At 48.2% G+C, this 18,260-nt stretch overlaps 5 protein-coding genes across 18 annotated transcripts in view; 3 read left to right on the top strand and 2 right to left on the bottom strand.

The window, feature by feature from the left end:
• The first annotated feature begins 1,302 nt into the window (after positions 1-1,302).
• On the top strand, positions 1,303-4,437 carry LOC131105201 (zinc finger protein 436-like). 5 transcript variants are annotated; one of them, XM_058053078.1, is made up of 7 exons: positions 1,303-1,469; positions 1,931-1,985; positions 2,075-2,712; positions 2,789-2,864; positions 2,944-3,359; positions 3,427-3,559; positions 3,631-4,437. In XM_058053078.1, the coding sequence occupies exons 2-7, from the start codon at positions 1,943-1,945 to the stop codon at positions 4,272-4,274; spliced, it is 1,950 nt and encodes a 649-aa protein (XP_057909061.1). In that variant the 5' UTR covers positions 1,303-1,469; positions 1,931-1,942; the 3' UTR covers positions 4,275-4,437. The 5 variants fall into 5 exon arrangements, with proteins under 5 accessions (XP_057909061.1, XP_057909062.1, XP_057909058.1 ...); XM_058053079.1 differs by having other exon boundaries at positions 1,304-1,469; positions 3,634-4,423; XM_058053075.1 differs by having other exon boundaries at positions 1,304-1,469; positions 3,424-3,559; positions 3,631-4,421.
• On the top strand, positions 4,411-8,186 carry tmem116 (transmembrane protein 116). Of its 4 annotated transcripts, none has more exons than XR_009119899.1 (12): positions 4,411-4,549; positions 4,620-4,666; positions 4,722-4,785; positions 4,859-4,978; positions 5,087-5,191; positions 5,270-5,319; positions 5,396-5,479; positions 5,556-5,673; positions 5,755-5,899; positions 5,977-6,056; positions 6,129-6,440; positions 7,451-8,186. XR_009119899.1 is itself a non-coding variant. In XM_058053080.1 (11 exons), the coding sequence occupies exons 1-11, from the start codon at positions 4,484-4,486 to the stop codon at positions 6,276-6,278; spliced, it is 1,029 nt and encodes a 342-aa protein (XP_057909063.1). In that variant the 5' UTR covers positions 4,411-4,483; the 3' UTR covers positions 6,279-8,186. The 4 variants fall into 4 exon arrangements, 1 of the variants encoding a protein (XP_057909063.1); XR_009119897.1 differs by having other exon boundaries at positions 6,928-8,186; XR_009119898.1 differs by having other exon boundaries at positions 6,129-7,159; positions 7,228-8,186.
• LOC131105200 (gamma-aminobutyric acid type B receptor subunit 2-like) lies at positions 6,702-11,253 on the bottom strand. Of its 4 annotated transcripts, XM_058053073.1 has the most exons (17): positions 11,033-11,253; positions 10,812-10,949; positions 10,581-10,739; positions 10,412-10,513; positions 10,259-10,330; positions 9,970-10,113; positions 9,655-9,882; positions 9,518-9,578; positions 9,381-9,461; positions 9,278-9,306; positions 9,017-9,166; positions 8,232-8,429; positions 7,908-8,015; positions 7,613-7,816; positions 7,430-7,540; positions 7,191-7,366; positions 6,702-7,112 (listed from the first exon to the last, which is right to left on the bottom strand). In XM_058053073.1, exons 1-17 carry the CDS (start codon positions 11,243-11,245, stop codon positions 6,941-6,943), a joined length of 2,346 nt encoding a protein of 781 aa, XP_057909056.1. In that variant the 5' UTR covers positions 11,246-11,253; the 3' UTR covers positions 6,702-6,940. The 4 variants fall into 4 exon arrangements, with proteins under 4 accessions (XP_057909056.1, XP_057909054.1, XP_057909057.1 ...); XM_058053071.1 differs by having other exon boundaries at positions 9,017-9,306; XM_058053074.1 differs by lacking the exon at positions 8,232-8,429 and having other exon boundaries at positions 9,017-9,306.
• A 162-nt stretch (positions 11,254-11,415) lies between these two features.
• On the bottom strand, positions 11,416-12,828 carry rpp25l (ribonuclease P/MRP 25 subunit-like). 3 transcript variants are annotated; one of them, XM_058053082.1, is made up of 2 exons: positions 12,733-12,828; positions 11,416-12,166 (listed from the first exon to the last, which is right to left on the bottom strand). In XM_058053082.1, exon 2 carries the CDS (start codon positions 12,164-12,166, stop codon positions 11,570-11,572), a length of 597 nt encoding a protein of 198 aa, XP_057909065.1. In that variant the 5' UTR covers positions 12,733-12,828; the 3' UTR covers positions 11,416-11,569. The 3 variants fall into 3 exon arrangements, with proteins under 3 accessions (XP_057909065.1, XP_057909064.1, XP_057909066.1); XM_058053081.1 differs by lacking the exon at positions 12,733-12,828 and adding an exon at positions 12,630-12,717; XM_058053083.1 differs by lacking the exon at positions 12,733-12,828 and adding an exon at positions 12,531-12,678.
• col6a4a (collagen, type VI, alpha 4a) overlaps positions 12,197-18,260 on the top strand; it is a 25,858-nt gene continuing 19,794 nt past the window's right edge. The window contains exons 1-3 of one of the 2 annotated variants that reach the window (XM_058053068.1): positions 12,197-12,327; positions 13,048-13,180; positions 17,976-18,070. In XM_058053068.1, the coding sequence (XP_057909051.1) occupies positions 12,312-12,327; positions 13,048-13,180; positions 17,976-18,070 (244 nt within the window). In that variant the 5' untranslated portion in view covers positions 12,197-12,311. The remainder of the gene's footprint in view (positions 12,328-13,047; positions 13,181-17,975; positions 18,071-18,260) is intronic. The other variant, XM_058053067.1, reaches the window with a different exon arrangement.

The raw sequence follows: 18,260 nt of genomic DNA, 5'->3' as shown, positions 1-18,260 counted from the left end.
CCAGCTTTCACCTTCAAAACCCTTGTTTCCTGGTGGAGGTAATGTTTGCGTTTAAGTCCTCTGGGCCATCATTTATAGAACTTGTTTACGCAAAGGTTGTGATTTATAAAAATAAAGTTTGCGTGACATTAGGAGACTTGACAAAAAGGCAACACACATTTGAAGTGGTGACGTGAAATCATGAGGTAGAAATAAACACGCAATAGAACCCAGTAAAGGTTTAGCCATCATTGCATGACAACACGCCATTATTGACTACCAAAATGTGTGGAAAGTGTTATTTATTTGATACTGCACATATCCGGACTAAAATGATACATGGAAAAACACAAAGCAGCGCTTCAATACTTCATAATTTGACTTCATAGTCATGATAATATCATGTGTTGGATGACAACCATAAGCATATACCAGGGGTCGGGAACCTTTTTGGCTAAGAGAGCCATGAAGGCCAGATATTTTAAAATGTGTATCTGTGAGAGCCATATACATTTTGAATGCAATAAAATGTGTGCATTTTTATGTAAGACCAACAGTTTTAGATATAATGGGCGCTAATTATGTAGACCAGGCACACTACCCCACGCCAATGGGGTGTGGCCAGCACACTTTCGTGAGCAGCGCAGTGTCCAATAATAAATCAAATACTTGCTGCCATTAATGCAACTTCTGCTGCTGCATAGTTTTGAACCGTATTCAGTACACGTATTTCATTCTTTTGGCCATCTTCACCAGAAGGCTTGGTTCTGCAGCTTTAGCTATTTGACTAAATGAGGAAAGTTTACATTTACATGTTTTTTTGACATCTCAATGACCGAGGTAGACTACCGCATTACCCAGTAATAATCAAGTTTTGGTGTTTGACCTGGAAAATATCATCAAGAAAGATGGATATGGTCGGCCATATTGCAGTAGAAAATAGATGGACGAATTAAAATGCATAAGAAAGTTTTGATTTTTAATATTATTTTTAACAGTGATTTCTGTGATGTTTACTTTAAAATGTTAGCAAAAATGCATTTTTATTGTGGTAAATGCTTGAGAGCCAGATAGTGTCATCAAAAGAGCCCTACCTGGCTCCCGAGCCATAGGTTCCCTACCTCTGGCATGTACCATATAACAAACATCAGGTTAGCAATTAAATCATTACATGGATTAAATTGACAAGGCACAGAGCTAATATCCTCAGTGCTCAGTTTCTTACTTTTCTTTGGACAGTTAAAAGAAAATCAGACAGTTTTTCGTTGCATATGTGGGATGAGAGGTGAATCTAGCTGCGCAAACCTGTAGGTGTAATTTGTAGAGGTAAAATTGCTTGCAGGTGTGCGTACGCACGGTTTTGAAATTGGACCCCCGACTGGACGTGAAGGCGTCATGACGTAGTTAGCCTGGCTAACCTGGTAGTTAGCTTGTGTTCGCTGTGTTTAGCCGGTGAGCTAGCTGCTGTTAGTTCATGTTCGCTACCACTGGTCAGTGCTTTGTCTTTTTTTAACCATTGCTTGCTCATTTACTTTGCGTTTTCGTCTTTACATCGTGCTTGCTACCGTAAACGTGTTAACATGTTTTTTTTTTTTTTACTGTGTGTTGAGCTAATGCTCACCACCTTTTAGCTTTTCTTCGTCGCGTTTAGTTTGTCTCGGCTGCCTTTTAGTTAGTGCTACCTAACTTAAGATCTAAACGAGCCTCTGTCAATTTTCACTTTGTATAAACAATGTATTGTTGCAGCCTTTGGCTCGGACTGAAGGTACGTTAGCTTGCTGGCTAATGTAGGTAAATTGTTAGTTTATTCCACGAAACCATTGATGACTTGCGGGCAGCACAAGTGAGCTCTAAACTCAGAAAGAACGAAAGAGACGCTTCCGGGCCTTTTTGCTGCTGTAGGACATGTTTATTAAGTTTCTATGGTGACCTTTTGAACTTACTTTTTTAGAGCACAGAGGAGATGAATGAAGTAAAGCTAGAAGAACAAAACCTTACTGGTGGAGGTTGGTTTTTTTTATCATACCTGATACTGTTGCTGTCAATGACGTCATCAGTGAGGTCATCATGGTGTCTTTGTCATCACCTTCTGCAGGAGCCGACCCGCCGCAGTCTATAGTGAACGTGGGCTCGTCCAAGCGGCGCCACCACTGCTCGCTATGCAACCGAGATTTCGCAGGTCCGGCCCGCCTCTCCGACCACATGGCAGCGCACTTGGGCGAGAAGCCACACGTGTGTGACATTTGCGGCAAGCGCTTCAGCAAGAAGATCAACGTGAAGATCCACCAGAGAGTGCACACGGGTGAGAAGCCGTACTCATGCCCTGACTGTGGTGTCAGCTACGCACAACTGGGCTGCCTCCGGCGCCACCGCCTGCGCCACGCCCCTCAGCAGCAGCACATGTGCTCTGTGTGTGGGCGTGGCTTCCTACAGCGTCGTTACCTGCTACAGCACCAGCGTACGCACATGGGTGAGCGGCCCTACGCCTGCCTGTTTTGCCCCAAGCGTTTTGCCTCCACCGCCGGCCTGACGGAGCACCACCGCTCGCACACGGGGGAGAATGTCTACTCGTGTTCGGTGTGCCACAAGGTCTTCTCTACGCCATCAGCCTTTCGTGACCATGCAACGTTGCACACGGGCCGCAAGCCACACCCCTGCTCTCTGTGCAGCAAGAGCTTCAACAGACCCGGTCTTCTCAAGAAACACCTGCTCAAACACGCGGAGCAAGACACGGTGTGTCACGCTTATCATGTCAGCCATCACTCCTGTCTCTGCCGTTCTCACCTAAACGCATCATGTCACATGACAGCCGGCCGATGGTGGTGTGGGCGCAGCCTCGAATGGTGAGGAAGAGGAGGGTTCCCAAGAGCAGCCTTTATCGCCAGGTGAGAGAACTTGCATGCAGCACATTGAGTTCGCTTCCTTGTTTTTCTGGCTGGATGTCACTGTCTGTCCTGTTCGCAGGGGGAAGCGGGACGAAAAAGAAGAAAAGGAAGAAGAACCATGTGTGTGACATCTGTGGGCGGAGGTACGCCAGACCCTACAAGCTGAAGGAGCACCTGCAGGTACATGGCCCCCAGAAGCTGCATGGCTGCTCGCTGTGTGGGAAATTCTTCGCCAACTCCACCAACCTGAAAGCTCATGAGAAGATCCATGTAGCAGATAGGCCGCACCCCTGTAGTGTCTGCTCCAAGCGCTTCCTGCGGCCTTATGAGCTGCGCAAACACATGAGGATCCACATCCGCGACGGCCTGGTGGATGACCCTGCCAGCTCCACCCTGGAACAACCAGAGAATATGGTGGTGGAGGCGGCAGCGGCAGCGCCAACACTACTTCCTGATAACACCATTAAAGTGAAGGAGGAAGACATGCAGCATCAGGTAGCTTTGATATCTAAATGTTACCATGACGACTGACCGGTCAAGTGATGTTGTTGTCATTCAGCAGCTCTATGGTAACCACAGCAACAAGGATGTTTCAGTGGAGGACGATGATGTCAGGGCGCCGAGCGAGGAAGATGGTGTCAGTGGTCTGATTAACTCGGATGGTGAAGAAGAAAACTGGGGCCCCGCCGTCACCGGTATGTTGACCACATGTCCCTCATGGCTTCATGTCTCTCATCTTCTGGTCTCCTTGTCCGTGTGCTTCTAGCAGATGGCAGCAGGGAGGTCCAGTCGGACGAGGACAAGGGCAAGCATCGCTGTCCCGTCTGCGGTCGCGACTGCTTCAAGCCGTCGGCGCTGCAGAAGCACCTTCGTATCCACTCGGGAGAGCGTCCCTTCCAGTGTACCACCTGCGGGAAGAGCTTCGTACAGCATGTTCACCTGAGGGAGCACCAGCGGATCCATACTGGCGAGAAGCCGTTCGCGTGTTCTGAGTGCGACAAGCGCTTCACCTTCTCCAGCGCCCTACGCCGCCACCAGCGCCTGCACACCGACACACGCCCATACACATGCAATGTGTGCGGCAAGACCTTCAGGCAGCCAGGCACGCTCAAGAGCCATCAACTGACCCACTCGGGAATTCGCTACCCGTGCCCCGTGTGCAAGAAGAGCTTCTGCCACCCGCGGGAACTCCGCTGTCACATGGAAATGCATGCCTCCAACCGCCCCTTTTTCTGTCACACCTGCATGAAGAATCTTAGCAGTGCCCGTGCCTTCCGTAAGCACATGAAGCACCACGAGGCGGCAAGCTTGCCTCCTAAGCCGGACGCCACCCAGATGAGCCAATCTGGTTTGGACAGTCCTAAGCTAATGGACCCAGTATTGGGGTCCAGTACTGACGGAACCGAATGATGATGGCAAAGAAACGGCAACACTATATATAAATAAAGAAGAAATTCAGTACTTGATGAACAACTTTTGTTAACATGGTTCTTCATTCCGCTTGTGTGTACAACTTTGTCCTCTGGAGGGTGCTGCACGGCTTCCTCCTCTGGTGGGCGGGGCTTGTGTGTATAAATGTGCTATGCAGCACACTCTGAGCCACATGAACAAAAACAGACATGGACCACTACACGGACGGCATGCTGCCATACAAGAACTTCACTGGACCACATGACTGGACCCGGGTCAGTATTCTTTAGTGTTTTGTCAAGATGAGATTCGCTTATAGTTCTGATTCATGCGTGGTCTGTGCAGCTCCTTGAAGTGGTCCAATGGGTCAAGATACTCATGGCTCTGCTCAGGTTAGCACCTCTGATTGGTTCTGGTGATTGTTTGCTTCTAACGCAGTCATTACAGTGCACTAGGTTCAGCTTCTATCATTGCCTGCATGATGTCACAACAACGAAGCAGAACCTCAGAGGTGAGTACCTGGCCCCGTCAAAACCACATGACCGTGTCCAGAACCTGATGAGCGACTGTGATGCGACCTTCAGCTCCGGCCCCTGGTTTTGTTGAGTGTTTCGGACCTGCTGCTTGCCCTCTGTTGGCTGCTGGAGGGCACACTTGCATCTTTGCGCTGCCTCAGCTGGTACCACCTGCACACAGCCCAGCAGGTCAGAACGCGGAATGTTCCCACAGTCTGTTGACCCAAATGTTTTGTTGCGCTTCCATTGTTGTGCACGTGACACGTGTGTGTGTGTGTGTGTGTGTGTATGTGTCAGGCTGTATGCATGGCATCCTTCTTCTACACACTCAACTATGTGTGGAGTGTTTATGATGGCCTACGTCTCAGGTTCTCCTGTGGTCCACAGCACCACCCTGGACAGGTACCACTGACATGTACAATACATGCATCTAGATGCTTTATATCTACAGAGGTCTGCATCATTGTGATATTTTCCCAGTTTTCCAAGCAAGTGATCCGGGCTGCCAACTTGACGGCTTTGCTTTGCGGGTGAGTGTGCTCTGGTTATCACTTTAGCATGCCACAGGAAGTGTGCTGAAGGGGAACGATATGCTCGTGTTGCCAGCGTGGTTCCGGTCCTCTTGATGGCACCTGTGTTCATCCAAGGAAGTGTCAATCAATGTGGCGCCAACTGTAGCAACTCATACAGGTGAGGGGGGGGTGTCTACCGTGTCAACCTGCAGCGGCGGTGTGTTTGCTGACAGGATGTTCTCATGCACACACAGATGTCCGCTGATGCTTCCCATTCCTGCTTGGCAGCCAATCAGAGCCTGCCTGGTGCTGCGTGGCTACTGCGGCGCCATCTTCCTCGCCACCTTCTTCCTTACGCTGGTCAGCATGTTGGTGAGTCGTGCACTCCAACATGTCACACTCACCTGCCTGGTGCCTCGGTAACAAGACGGTGTAACTCTCGTGCTGCACCAGGTGCTCATGGGAAAGGCTCGTCGTGTGTACCGGCGAGTAGTGATGTCACATGGTTACCTTGGCAACCAGCAGCGGGCCTCCTTCCGTTCGCTGGACTTCCGGATACTTGCATACTCGTTTGTGTTCGCCCTCTGCTGGGGACCCGGTAAGTTTATGCCTTTTTTTTGTATTGTTTGTCGTTTATGAAAATAAAAAAAAGGTCATGTGGCCTTGTTCCATCAGTGGCATGTTTTGTGCTCATGCGTGTGTTGGTGTCATCGGGCGACATGGACATGGCGGCGGTGATACTTCACATCACTCAGGTGGGTGACCTTTACTGTCAAGGGACCGTCACTGAAGGGTTGTGTCAAAGGTTCAATCTATTTGTGCGGTAGGCCTTCACATCACCGTCTCAAGGCGTCCTCCATTGCATGCTGCTGGCATGCACACGTGTGTGGCACACAGGCCGGCCGCTCGCTTGGCGACATGCCAACACTCAGACGCCGCTTCTGCGAGGGCAGAAGAAGAGAAGTTATCACACCTGATCGTGATGTCATTACTTTCACTTTGACTGGTGGGAAAAGTCCCTAAGAGTCCAGGGAGATTCCCGACAAAAGAGGAAGAAGCACTCTGGAAGAGGAAGTGATGAAACGTCGCATATGCCGCCAAGAGTCTACGAGAGCAAGATCAACATCAGCGTAATAAAGGTAAAAATCATTCTTTGGTTCTGGTCTCATTTCAGTCTTTACGGGTCACCGGTACTGACACGTGGTTCCTGGACAGAACTAGTATGTATGCATGCTCAGCCCCCCGTGTACCCCCCCCACCCGCACTGTGGCAGCATCACAAAGAACTTTCTGTTAATTAGGACAACTCATTCTTGGCACAGCGTCTCATCACTGTCATGGCCACCACATCATCCATCAGAGCATATGCAAGCTGTCGTACAAACATGGCCACCCACCTCAACGCTGATGTGCATGGTCGGGGTCTATTACATAATGTTTATGATCAGCGTGCAGTGACATAATCTCACGCACCCCTGCCTCTATCTCATAATAACTTCATGTCTATCAAGCAGCCAGTATGTCTCCATGGTAACTGTTACACAGCAAACAATCAGTGACATCAGCACGCCCTCTAGTGGAAGATTTTATTTTTTTATGACTTAATGACGTTTTTTGATTCTCAAAGACGAAGATGTTGTTCAGAGCTGTGGCGCTGCGTTGTGAGTGCTGGAAGTGGCGCTGAATGCGTCCTGGCACAGGAAGACCTCACACCTGCCAAAGTGGGCAGAGCTACTGGCACTGACCCCACCAATGACGGGCAGGTAGGAGTGATGGAGGATGGGCAGCTGGACAGACAATCGCCGCCGCACGCTGACAGATGCAAGAATCATGAAAGAAATTTCAGGGCTGCAGATTGAGTGAGTGACATGTGACAGGAAATGGACTTACAGGTCAGGAGCGTTGACATCAGTTGGATTCTCCTTAGCTTCCACTGCTGGACCACCAGAGTGTGACGACAGGTTGTCCATACAATATTCAAACGGAAAACCGCTGGCACTTCCTGTGGCGCTCTGAGGAAGCTGCACCTCCAAAGCCTCACAAAGTGTGTCAATTTGAGCGTCCAGCTGTGAGGGAGGACATTTGCATGTGATTGGTTGCACTTTCAGTTTGTCCTCATTTTTCCTCACCTCTGCTTTTTCGTGTTTCAGCTGTCTGTTCAGCTTCTCTTCATCCCTGCCCTCTGTAGCCCCGCCCCCTCTGCTCTGCAGCTGGCTGATGTTAGACGTCAAGTTGATGAACTAAACACAAACAAAGCACCACAGATGCTTGCTCTTCTGAAAGAAGGCGGAGTTAGAGAGCGCCTTGCTGACCTTGACTCCCAACAAGGCGGTGAGGATGAGAAGGTCACAGGCAAGGATGAGACTGCTGGTCACGCAGAAGTGAAGTGAAGGTTTGTGGGACAAGAGCAGCCAAGCGCAAGCTACCGCCACACTGAACGCCACCGCCACCAACATACTGAGCGCCAGGCTCGTGTTTTGCCTTCTGATGTTCCATGCAACGAAACATCCCAATCCCTGGAAGTGACCCATTTCAAAATAAAAGCACTGAAGTTAGCTTCAGTACATTGTTGCGTAGTACATGAGCCGCCCCAACGTGTGTGATTACCAGTAGAGGTGCTTTGTAAGCGTATAGAACGGTGGTCCACACCTCCGTGTTGATGCTGCTGCAGCTGTCTGTGTGAGTCAACATAACATCCGAGTGGGCGGAATCACTCTGAAAAGCAAATGGGACAGACTCCATCACTTTGGCCCAAATGAGGAGACGCTGCAGTATATAAAATGAATTAATGTTCATCCATGTACAACAATGAAATGCTCTTTCTCAAGATGGCAGAAGATCCATAACTAATATGCGTCACTACCTGTTGCCATTCATACAACAAAAAAGTCGTACACGTTGGCACCTTGGCAATAAAGGTTCTTGTCTCACCTCAGACCTGTGCACCCCCCGCCTGAGAGGGTCCACCATTTGCCAGGTGGTCAAAACAAACACGTCCGGCAGGGCTAAGACCAGCGCCACGTAGCATGGATGCGGCACACGAGCTCGCCGCGAGAAACGTCGCCATGTTTGAGTGAAGACTGCAGAGTAGCCCAGCGTTTGACCCAACAAGAGAACCCCCAAACGAACCTGTGACATATTGGTGTCATCGTGGAAACACTTTCTGCAATGTCTGATGCTGAAGTAAGCAAAACAGGGGACTCGGCTATAGAAATCTGACTGAAAGTCTTTGTGCACCAGAAACCCAAAATGTGCGTACAGACAAAAATATTCAGACCTATAAAAATGGGGGCGTACACACACATTCACGCAAATTGTGGTTTATGGATTACACCTTGAGAAGTGAGTGTGTATGCAACTGCACCTCAAGTTACGCCCGTTCCACACCTCCACTTCACCATAGACGTGCAATGAGAAAGAACTCACGGCTGTGATGTTCAGATTTAAAATTGGAGTTAAGGATGGTGGGAAGATGGCGAGGATGAAGAAGCAGACTTTTACAGAATGAAGATGGAAATACTGGAAGAAATGCCATATTTAGAAGACACTGCAAAGACACTAAATGACAAATGGTGTCCAAAAAGCACTGGTCATATACTAGACTGTATAGCATCTAACATAAAGCATATAGTGTGTAACGTAACATGTAGCCTGTATGCTGTATAATGTAGTGTATAAGGTGTATAACGTGTACAAACAAAGATGGCCAAGCTGACCGAACAGACAAGGTCCCGCGTCGGTTTGGCGAGCGAGCCGTCATCGGGGCCGGCGGCCATGATGGATGTGGCGGAGAAAAGGACCGCTAGCAGAAGCATTGCATCCTGGGAAGCGGCCGTGTTGTTGTCAAGGTCATACCACGTGCAGCGCTTGATGACGACGATGCAGAGGACGGTCAGAGCAAAGACGGCAGTTACAGCGGCGAGCACTGACATTATCCTGAAGGCAAGAACGCTGACGTGACTTTGCTCCACACGCACCTGAGTCCGGTCCGTGGGTGGAGCAGAACCTGTACGAACGAACACTTGGCGTTACGGTGGCCACCTTTGCTCGGAGAAACATGAACGTAAAACAACAGGTGACCTTTGAACTTGATCAGATGCTTTGCCAGTCTGAGTTGTTGTGTGTCGCTGAGGAACTCTCCCACCATCACGACATCATCACCTGTGAGAAGGTCATCACATCAGTGGTCACGTCATCACACGCACACGTGCACACACCTTGAGACTGGATGAGATGAATAGATGTAATTCGTTCGCCATCTTGGAAAGAAACAGGACCCTGAGAAACACAACATGATGTCACCTTAGTGACTCCGCCTCCCCACAGACAAACAGGAAGTGACCAGTCCACTGACCGTCATGCCGTCAAAGTGCATCCGCTTCAAGGCGTCCAACAGCGCCCTCGTCATTTCCTCCTCTGTGACGCTGACATTTTGGTTGTGTTTCTCTCTCCGCTTCACCGCCTCCATCACCCTGCTCAGAGCGATGGCTGCCACCCACACGGCATCATAGACGAAGGCCTGGAGCGGGCTGACCTTTGCCCTCTGCTGAAGAACCTGCTGCTCGTAAACATCCTGGTGCATCTGTGGACACGTCCGTGTCGAGTCAGTGTACAGGAAGTCCACCCTTCCAGAACCTCCTAGTGTGTCGGAGTTGCCAACACGCCTGACCTTCAGCCAGATGGCGCCGTCTGCCGCCGTCAGAAGGTCATCAGCTGTGCAGCCAGAAACCTCCGACCAGGACCTCCATCCCGGCTCTTCTCCTCCTGCAACGATCCACTGATGTCCTGAAGAAAACAGCTTCAATCTGGAGGCCTGAAAATATGATGAACACACTATGAGCATACTATAAACACAAAATGAACACATGATGATCACACTATGAACATGTGACGGAACACTTTAACACGAGATGAACATACTATGAACACACTTAACATGTGATGCTTTAAAAACTTACGCAGCAGAAAACCTGAGCGACAGAATCTTCATCAGAATGTGTGAGGATGATGAAAGTGCGGACATCACGTTCCTGTTGTAATGTGATGATGTCACATGACGTCACCTGATGTGACATGTGCAATATCATCAGATGAGGATGTCAAAGGCGTACCTTCATGTCTGTCAAATCGCTGCAGGTATTATGATGGAGTGTCGCCATGGAAACTAGCTCAAGACCGGCCTTCATGAGCTGTCTGCTCAGATCTTCTGCCATCTGAATGACAAAATCACAGGTCAAAGGTCACAGGGTCATTAAACAAGAGCAACAAAGGGTCAGTCACCTCTTCGGACCCCTCCTGCGCAATAACGCCAACACATGTCCACCTGTAGCGCTGCAGGAGTTTGACAGCAGCCTGATTGACAGCCCGACCTGATGGCGCCGTGCTGAAGGTGTTCCCATACCACTTCCTGTTGGACAAACCGGGTGCTGAAAAAGACACCTGTGTGTGTGGTGGGGAGGGCAGGAAATGAGACGTGATGATGTCACAGATGAATCCGCTCCATGTCAGTACCTGAACCATCCTGAACGCCGGCAGCGCACGATCCACCAGCGGCGTCACGGAAGGACACGCCCCGCCAAAGAGCAGGAGATACTTTGGCCCCGTCCACATGGCATCAAACAAAACTTTGAGAGCGGCTGACACATCACACTATACAAGAAACATCAAATGCCATCACAGTGGGTGGAGCCTGTTGCAAAAATCTCCTCCAACTTGACATCATCGGCACCAACCTGCAAGTCCACCACATCAAGTCGGACCTCGTAGTCACCCAGAGGTGGAGCTTGCTTCCTCAGGTCCTGCAAGGCCAGTTGCACTGTCACATTATCCCCACCTCCATGACCTGCAGGCCTCAGCCATAGGACAGGAAGTGGGTGACGGACCCGGGTCGGTATCGAGTCGAGCAGTGGGCAGCAGAACAGCAAACAGCAGAGCAGGCCCAGCATGGCCACGTCTTTCCTGTAGGACGGCAACACTAATCTGACCTCAGAGGATCAAAGGCTCAGTCGCCATGGCAACACCACTGAAGCCATTGTTAATTACCTATTATTACTTGTATTGATCAGTCCATTTTTGGCGGCAATTTAGTAAAAATTCCAGTTATTATTGCTATTTTTATATTTTCATTTAATGACACAAAATACATGTGGACATTTGGTGTGTTGTTTAATTACATCCAATAAGAATTAAATAATACCAACAAATCAAAGTGAGTCATAGGAAGGTCACAGGAAACAGGAAGTGGCATTATATCTAATCAGGTTTTGAGATCAGCTGTCGGCTTTGGAGTCTCTAGAACGTCCCCTGCCCCTGGCACCTCCTCCACCTCCCCTCTTCCTCTTGTGACCACCCCGTCCTCCACCTTCCTCCCTGGCGGAGGCGTGGGCCCACAGGCCATCAAAGCGGCCTGGTGCCTGGTACCCAGGCTGCTGGTGGTCCAGAGGGTCCCTGGAGAGAAGGATCCAGATAGCAGGCAGCTTCCTGCTGACCGTGAGGCTGTCCAGACCGGCGGCGGGCTCCAGCGGCTCCCACACATCCATCACGGTATTGTTGGCGAGCTTGGTCAGCTGGTGCAGGCCCCTCACACGCCGCTTCAGCAGCTCGGCGCACGTGATCGCTTTGGACACGCCCTTTCCGCTCGCTGTAAACACTAGCTGGCGGCAAATGGGTGAGCCCTTGTGGATCTGGTCTCCACCTTCTTCATGGGCCGCAGCCCTGGGCTTGACCTCCATGCGGTCGAGAGCATAGCGCAGCAGGTTGCGGATCTTGCTGCCGTCTTTGACACGGACCTCCGGTGTATTGGGAGTGAGGCTAAACGGACAAACACATGGCTGGTCCACACTGCGAGTTTTACTGTAGTTCTCCATCTACGAGCACACACACACACAAAGTCATGAGACAACGAGGCTTGCTACAGTAGCGCCCCTTAGCGTCCATAGACAGTATCACATCGTTGAGGAAAAAATGTAGGAAGTCAAACGTCCGGCCACTAATGCGTCACCCCGCAAATAAATGGCGACCATACGTGGTAGGATTGTATACTTTTGTTGTAATTAAATCAACTTTACGGTACAGGGTGACAGGACATTGCTTTTACTGTTACATTGGCAAATTGTAAGGTCGTCATTTCCTTGTCATAGTCTTGTGCTTCCGATTATGATTAAACACGCTACACCTGAATGTAGGCCTACTCCACATTGAAGAAAACAACAAAAAACAAAGCAGACTCACGTGCAGCCACTAAACATGTTGCTAACGTACGCAGAACTAAGGTCTAAAACATGCTAGGCTAATGCTAGCAGCAGTTATGCGAGATTACAAACGGCGAACCTTTTCATTCAACTGTCGTGAGAGCAAACACATACACACACACACACACACACTTTCCTAAACGTGCTATCTAGGTCCTGAAAAAGAATTGTTAAACTCTTACTGTTGCATCGATCTGTCTCACATGTTTAACGCTGCCGGAAAGCGAATACAAGTGTCGCAAACAGCCCACTGCCCTGCCTTTAGGGGGCGTGTAGTGCGTGTTTGTGCGCGCGTGCGTGATGATAATAATGGAGATAATCAGGTCCAATTAGTGACTGGTACCATATTGTTCTGTAGTGATGAAGCTTCTTTGACACTTTCACTTTCTCACAAGCTGACATGTTAGTGTATATGAACACTTCTGTGTGTGTGTGTGTCTGTGTGTGTGTGTGTGTGTGTGTGTGTGTGTGTGTGTGTGTGTGTGCGTGTGTTTGAGGGAGAGAGGAGGGTGGTGGTCTTGGGGGGCGTCTCCAGGAGGAGGCAGGCTGCACCTCCCTACAAGGCCGTAGGATTGGAGCCACTGGCGTGTGGAGGACGCGGCTGTACTGTGGACGGCGGAGCAGCGACTTGTAAGTTCTGTCTTTTAATGATGATGATGATGATAATGATGATGAGAGGATGGCCATGGTGATGATGAGGGTCACGTGAAGGTCAATCAAGGGTGTTTAAACTTAAATATTAACACGTTAATGAAGTATTAATTAAAGAATGTTGGTCAGTTAAATGTGTCATTTAAAACATGAGTTTGACCCCCCTATGGATGTGTGTGGGGGGGGGGGGGGGGGGGGGGCAGGCATGTGAAAGTCCAACAATGTAAGTGGTACCAGAAGGTTTGGGGGATTTTGGCAGAATTCCCCGCCCACATATGTTTGTACTTTTAAAATTTTTTAGTATGTTTGTTTGCATTGATGAATGCTTGCTTTGTATGTCTAAGAACTTTAAGTCAATCATATTGTACAACTTTTACCATGAATGTCTTTTTAAATCGTGTGTGTGCGTGAGCGAGAGCTCCACTGTGCGTCTTAAAGGACATGACATCATGCTTAAAGGTATACAAGATAATCACTAACGAGGACGACGTATGTGTTGAGGCAAGGGAGTTGGCGTGTTGGTTAAACAGATGTTAGAGGTCATGTGATGTGAAAGGACGTAGGCCAGCAGGGGGTGACACCACTGATTGTCCCAAATGGCGAAAATCTGAAACTAATTGATACGGCCATTCATATTTTTGACACACTCCCAGCCTCCTGGTATTTGCAATAAAAAAAGACTGTTGGAATCATTAGACATATTAGAAATAATAAATTGTAAGTTGTAGAAGCTTGCTGTAGCCACACAAAGAGAGCGCCACCATCTTGCACTGATGTCACATCATTACATGTATATAATATACAGTATGTGTACATTTTATGCTTAATTGCTATATTGTCCCCGCCTCTTGCCTGAAGACAGCTGGGATAGGCTCCAGCACCCCCGCGAGCCTTGTGAGGATAAGCGGTAAAAAATGAATGAATTAATTATCGCGTAGCCCTGTGATTGGCTGGCGACCAGTCCAGGGTGTACCCCGCCTCTCGCCCGAAGACAGCTGGGATAGGCTCCAGCACCGCCCGCGACCCTCGTGAGGAAAAGCGGTAGAAAATGAATGAATTAATGAATAATTATCGCGTATTTCCAACTTAGGCTGAGTGTGTTTTCTGCTAAAAATGTACTTTCATCAATATGTATACTTCAATAAGTATACTGCGTACATCGCACACTTAGTTCCTGAGTGAGTTTTGACAGTGTAGTGCTGTTCCAGATCCATTTCCTGTCGTTGTACACTCACCGGATATGGCAATCACAATATTTACCCTATTCTTCTCTCCTTTTCAACGGTGATTTGCAACCACTTGAGTTAGTCCCTCCTCTCCTGCTATTGAGGGTGGTTGCGGTGGTGCAGTCACTGCACACTCACCGTTTTGATTGCAACATCATACTCCTCAGAGTGAGCACACAGGTACATGGGCCTACAAAAGGGCACTAGATGCAAGTGCACTTGATGAAACCTGAAGCCTTTTTTTTTCTTGGCGGTGAATGTTAGCTCTTCTGCCCTCTGCTGGCCGACATCGGAATGTTGCTCTCAGATATCTCAACATCTCACCTTTTTAAATACACCACGTGCACTCTCATGCACGTCATGTAAACAGTGGAGCTAGCATACATGATTGACTGCTTCCTGTTTATTTCAATGTAAACTAAATCAAGACACATTTAATCATTTTTTAATCGTTTTCAATCATCAATTATTTTCATGTGGAATACATGCAGAAACACACAAAAAAAGACAATACAATATAATATTTGATTTGGACTTTTTCCTGTGTATCCTACATTGTGTGTTTAATGTTAAGAGGTAACCAATAAATTCACGTGGCGTAAACGTACTAAATATCATCTTCTAATTTATTATAGCGGCGTCACATGCCTTCATGCATTGCTTGTTGGAAGTCCAACATTCCCCATTGCCTCAGCCATCTTGAATGCACCATAAACTGTAATGTAGGAGCCGAGTCTCATGCAGATTTGGACTCATAAATCATAACTCTTGTGACTCGTAATAATAGCAACATTGCGTCTTCCTCTAACCCTATCGTTTGCAGCTGCCTGGAAGGCACCGTAATGGAGCAGTTGAGTCGTTGGGCTCTCCTGCAGCGTTGGACCCACAAAACCAAGAATAAATGATGAAGTTAAGTTAATGAAATAAACCACTGAGTATTAGTCAGATCACCGAGGACGCCAACATTCTGTCTTGCTTGCTTTGCTTCACAAAGTTCTCCATGTGATATTTCTCGGTGAAGTTCTTGAAGTATTGTCCGCAGGACATTCTTCATGGTGACCAAAAAAGGCAAAGCAGTTAGAAACCTGTATGGGCATGTCCCCCGTCCACATTTCTGCCAGCAGTCATTCGTCAGGTCCAAAGTGATTGCAATCGGGAAATAAACAGATCCGCCTCCACAGCACGGAGCTGCGAGCTAGCAGTCATTTGTTCTTGTCTTCAACAGAGCAATACGATAAACAACAAAAAAGTAGATGTTTATTGGTAAAAAGTCAAGAAAAAGTCATCTTTTTCAAGCTGGAGTAGTTTTGATGTCAAGGCTAGCTGCTAGCAGGAAGTGTAGGCGAGCTGTGAGGGTTCATGCCAGAGCATCTTTGTGAGGTGCCGGTCCATTTGGTTCCTATCAAGGAAGAATTCGTCTATGGACAGACCCAATAAGCAGTCTAGAACTTTCAAACAATCTGCAGCCGGCTGCATTCATCATATGGGTGGTGGGGGGATTATGTCAAACACTGGGGGCCACTTCCAGGGCCCGACCCGTTTTGACTGATCCTAACTTGATGAGGAATTCTTCACAGATTGACACGTGTTCTCCTTCCGACTCCACTTGGGCCGCTATTGTCTTGATTGTCAGAACCGCAACCCAAGACCCAGTTGTCCTTTGGCTGGGTTAGTAAATCAGTAGTACATTAATGAGGGGAAAAGTGGCGGCCCGCCGGGTCGGCCAGCATGGGAAGTGGCCGAGAGATGTGAGAGCTAACATCTGTTCTCCAGATGTGACGCCGGTGTACGCTTCTGGCTCTGCTGCCTCGAGGTGGGTTGCTGTTATCCCTGTCGCATGTTTAAAGTCCAGCTGGCCCGGTTCTGCCGTTGGTTGTCCTCCAAATGGATTACCGTCTTCCAATAACTTTTCAAGAACTTTTAACACTTTCACTCCAGAACCACATCTTTCAATTAGCGCCCCAGTCGTCACCTTTGACCCTTGGCTGCCTTTTGCTCATCACATGATGTCATGGAGACACCCCAGCACCCCCATATGCATGGAATGAAATGAGAAGCAAACAACGTCAATCAGCTTGTCATTGGACCCTGATTACATTCACATGCTGCTCATTAGTGGGGCCCCCTTCACTCTTGGGGTGGGGGTGGAGGTGGGGGTATCGCTTGGCAGGTGATTAAACACAGGCCTCCAACATGTTAACACACACACACACACACACACAGTTGTTTATGTCACTATTACTCTTCATCATTGTCTTCTTCATCTTCACCTCACAGTCCTGTAAATCCTGTCGGACCTGCTGCCAACACACACACACATGCACACACACACACATGCACACACACGTACTATAGCCTCTAGTCTAGCTTTTCATAGACGGAACATTCCAGCACGCTGATTGGGAATTATTTTAACAACTCAACATTCTCTTCTTCAAAAACAACCAGTAACCTTTCATGTGAAAATATAGAACAACATAGATATAGAACAAATATAGAACAACAATAATAATGGTAATATTCATTCATTCATTTTATACCGCTTTTTCCTCACGAGGGTCGTGGTGGGTGCTGGAGCCTATCCCAGCTGTCTTCGTGGCGAGAGGCGGGGTACACCCTGGACTGGTCGCCAGCCAATCACAGGGCACATATAGACAAACAACCATTCACACTCACATTCATACCTATGGACAATTTGGAGTCACCAATTAACCTAGCATGTTTTTGGAATGTGGGAGGAAACCGGAGTACCCGGAGCAAACCCACGCATACACGGGGAGAACATGCAAACTCCACACAGAGATGGCCGAGGGTGGAATTGAACCCTGGTCTCCTAGCTGTGAGGTCTGCGCGCTAACCACTAGACCACCGTGCCGCCTAAATGGTAATATTAATTGGAATAAAACATATAACCACAGTGATCTAATAATAACATTATAATAATAATATTGATGACATTATTTTCAAGAGAACAATGATGATAATGACACTATTATTACTAATGATACTAAAACTGAACTGTGTTAGAAAATGGATGAAGAAAGTCAACAAGTTCCTTTGTTCTTTCCGTCTGCTTCACATTCCAAATGGTCTGTCAGTGAATGCAGCTTGATGTGGTGGACGTCTGCAGGAACCAGAGCCGCCAGTGCTGGCGGTAAACACAACCACATGGTCTCTTTCATGAGGCCTCCCAGCAACACAGCGAAGACCTTTTCATTCTTTGGAATTCCAGCATCTGCATCCTTATTTGCTCTGCATGGAACACATATGGAAGCATCTCACGTAGAGCGCTGGCTCGGTTCTGAGAGTCCTCAAGCTTTAAATGTGCTAAGACAAACTATCTACTCATCTAAGTGTCTGTAAAGTAACATCATGGAATGGAGCCAAACATCTGCAGATAATGACTTTTTTACAAAAACAAAGAGAGAAGGGGGGAAACTGTGATTAAATGTCTGGTGTTTTTTTTTGTCTTTTGCGCCACTCCAGATGTACAGTGATGGCATCTGGCCGTGGCCTGACATTATTGACTGACACTCATCTTATCATAGCAGGAGAAACACCGGTAACATGGAGGCGGTGCGGAGTCTTCTTCTGGGCCTCATGGTTGCGCTCTGTTTCCATGGCAACACGGCACAGAGGACAGGTGGGTGACATAAATCAGTGATGACCTCACTTCCTGCATTCCAGGATGTATCAAATATGACACAGCTGGCTCATGTTCACACCTTTACTAACAACACCGTGTGTGTGTGTGTGTGAGCTGTGCACGTTCACGCACTAATGCTTCACGTTCAAAGGCAACATGCACAAAGGTGTCATTCCCGACATCCCAT

The sequence above is a fragment of the Doryrhamphus excisus genome, chromosome 17, assembly GCF_030265055.1.
Source record: "Doryrhamphus excisus isolate RoL2022-K1 chromosome 17, RoL_Dexc_1.0, whole genome shotgun sequence".
Classification (NCBI taxonomy): Eukaryota; Metazoa; Chordata; class Actinopteri; order Syngnathiformes; family Syngnathidae; genus Doryrhamphus; species Doryrhamphus excisus.
This window is presented reverse-complemented; position numbering and strand designations above follow the sequence as displayed.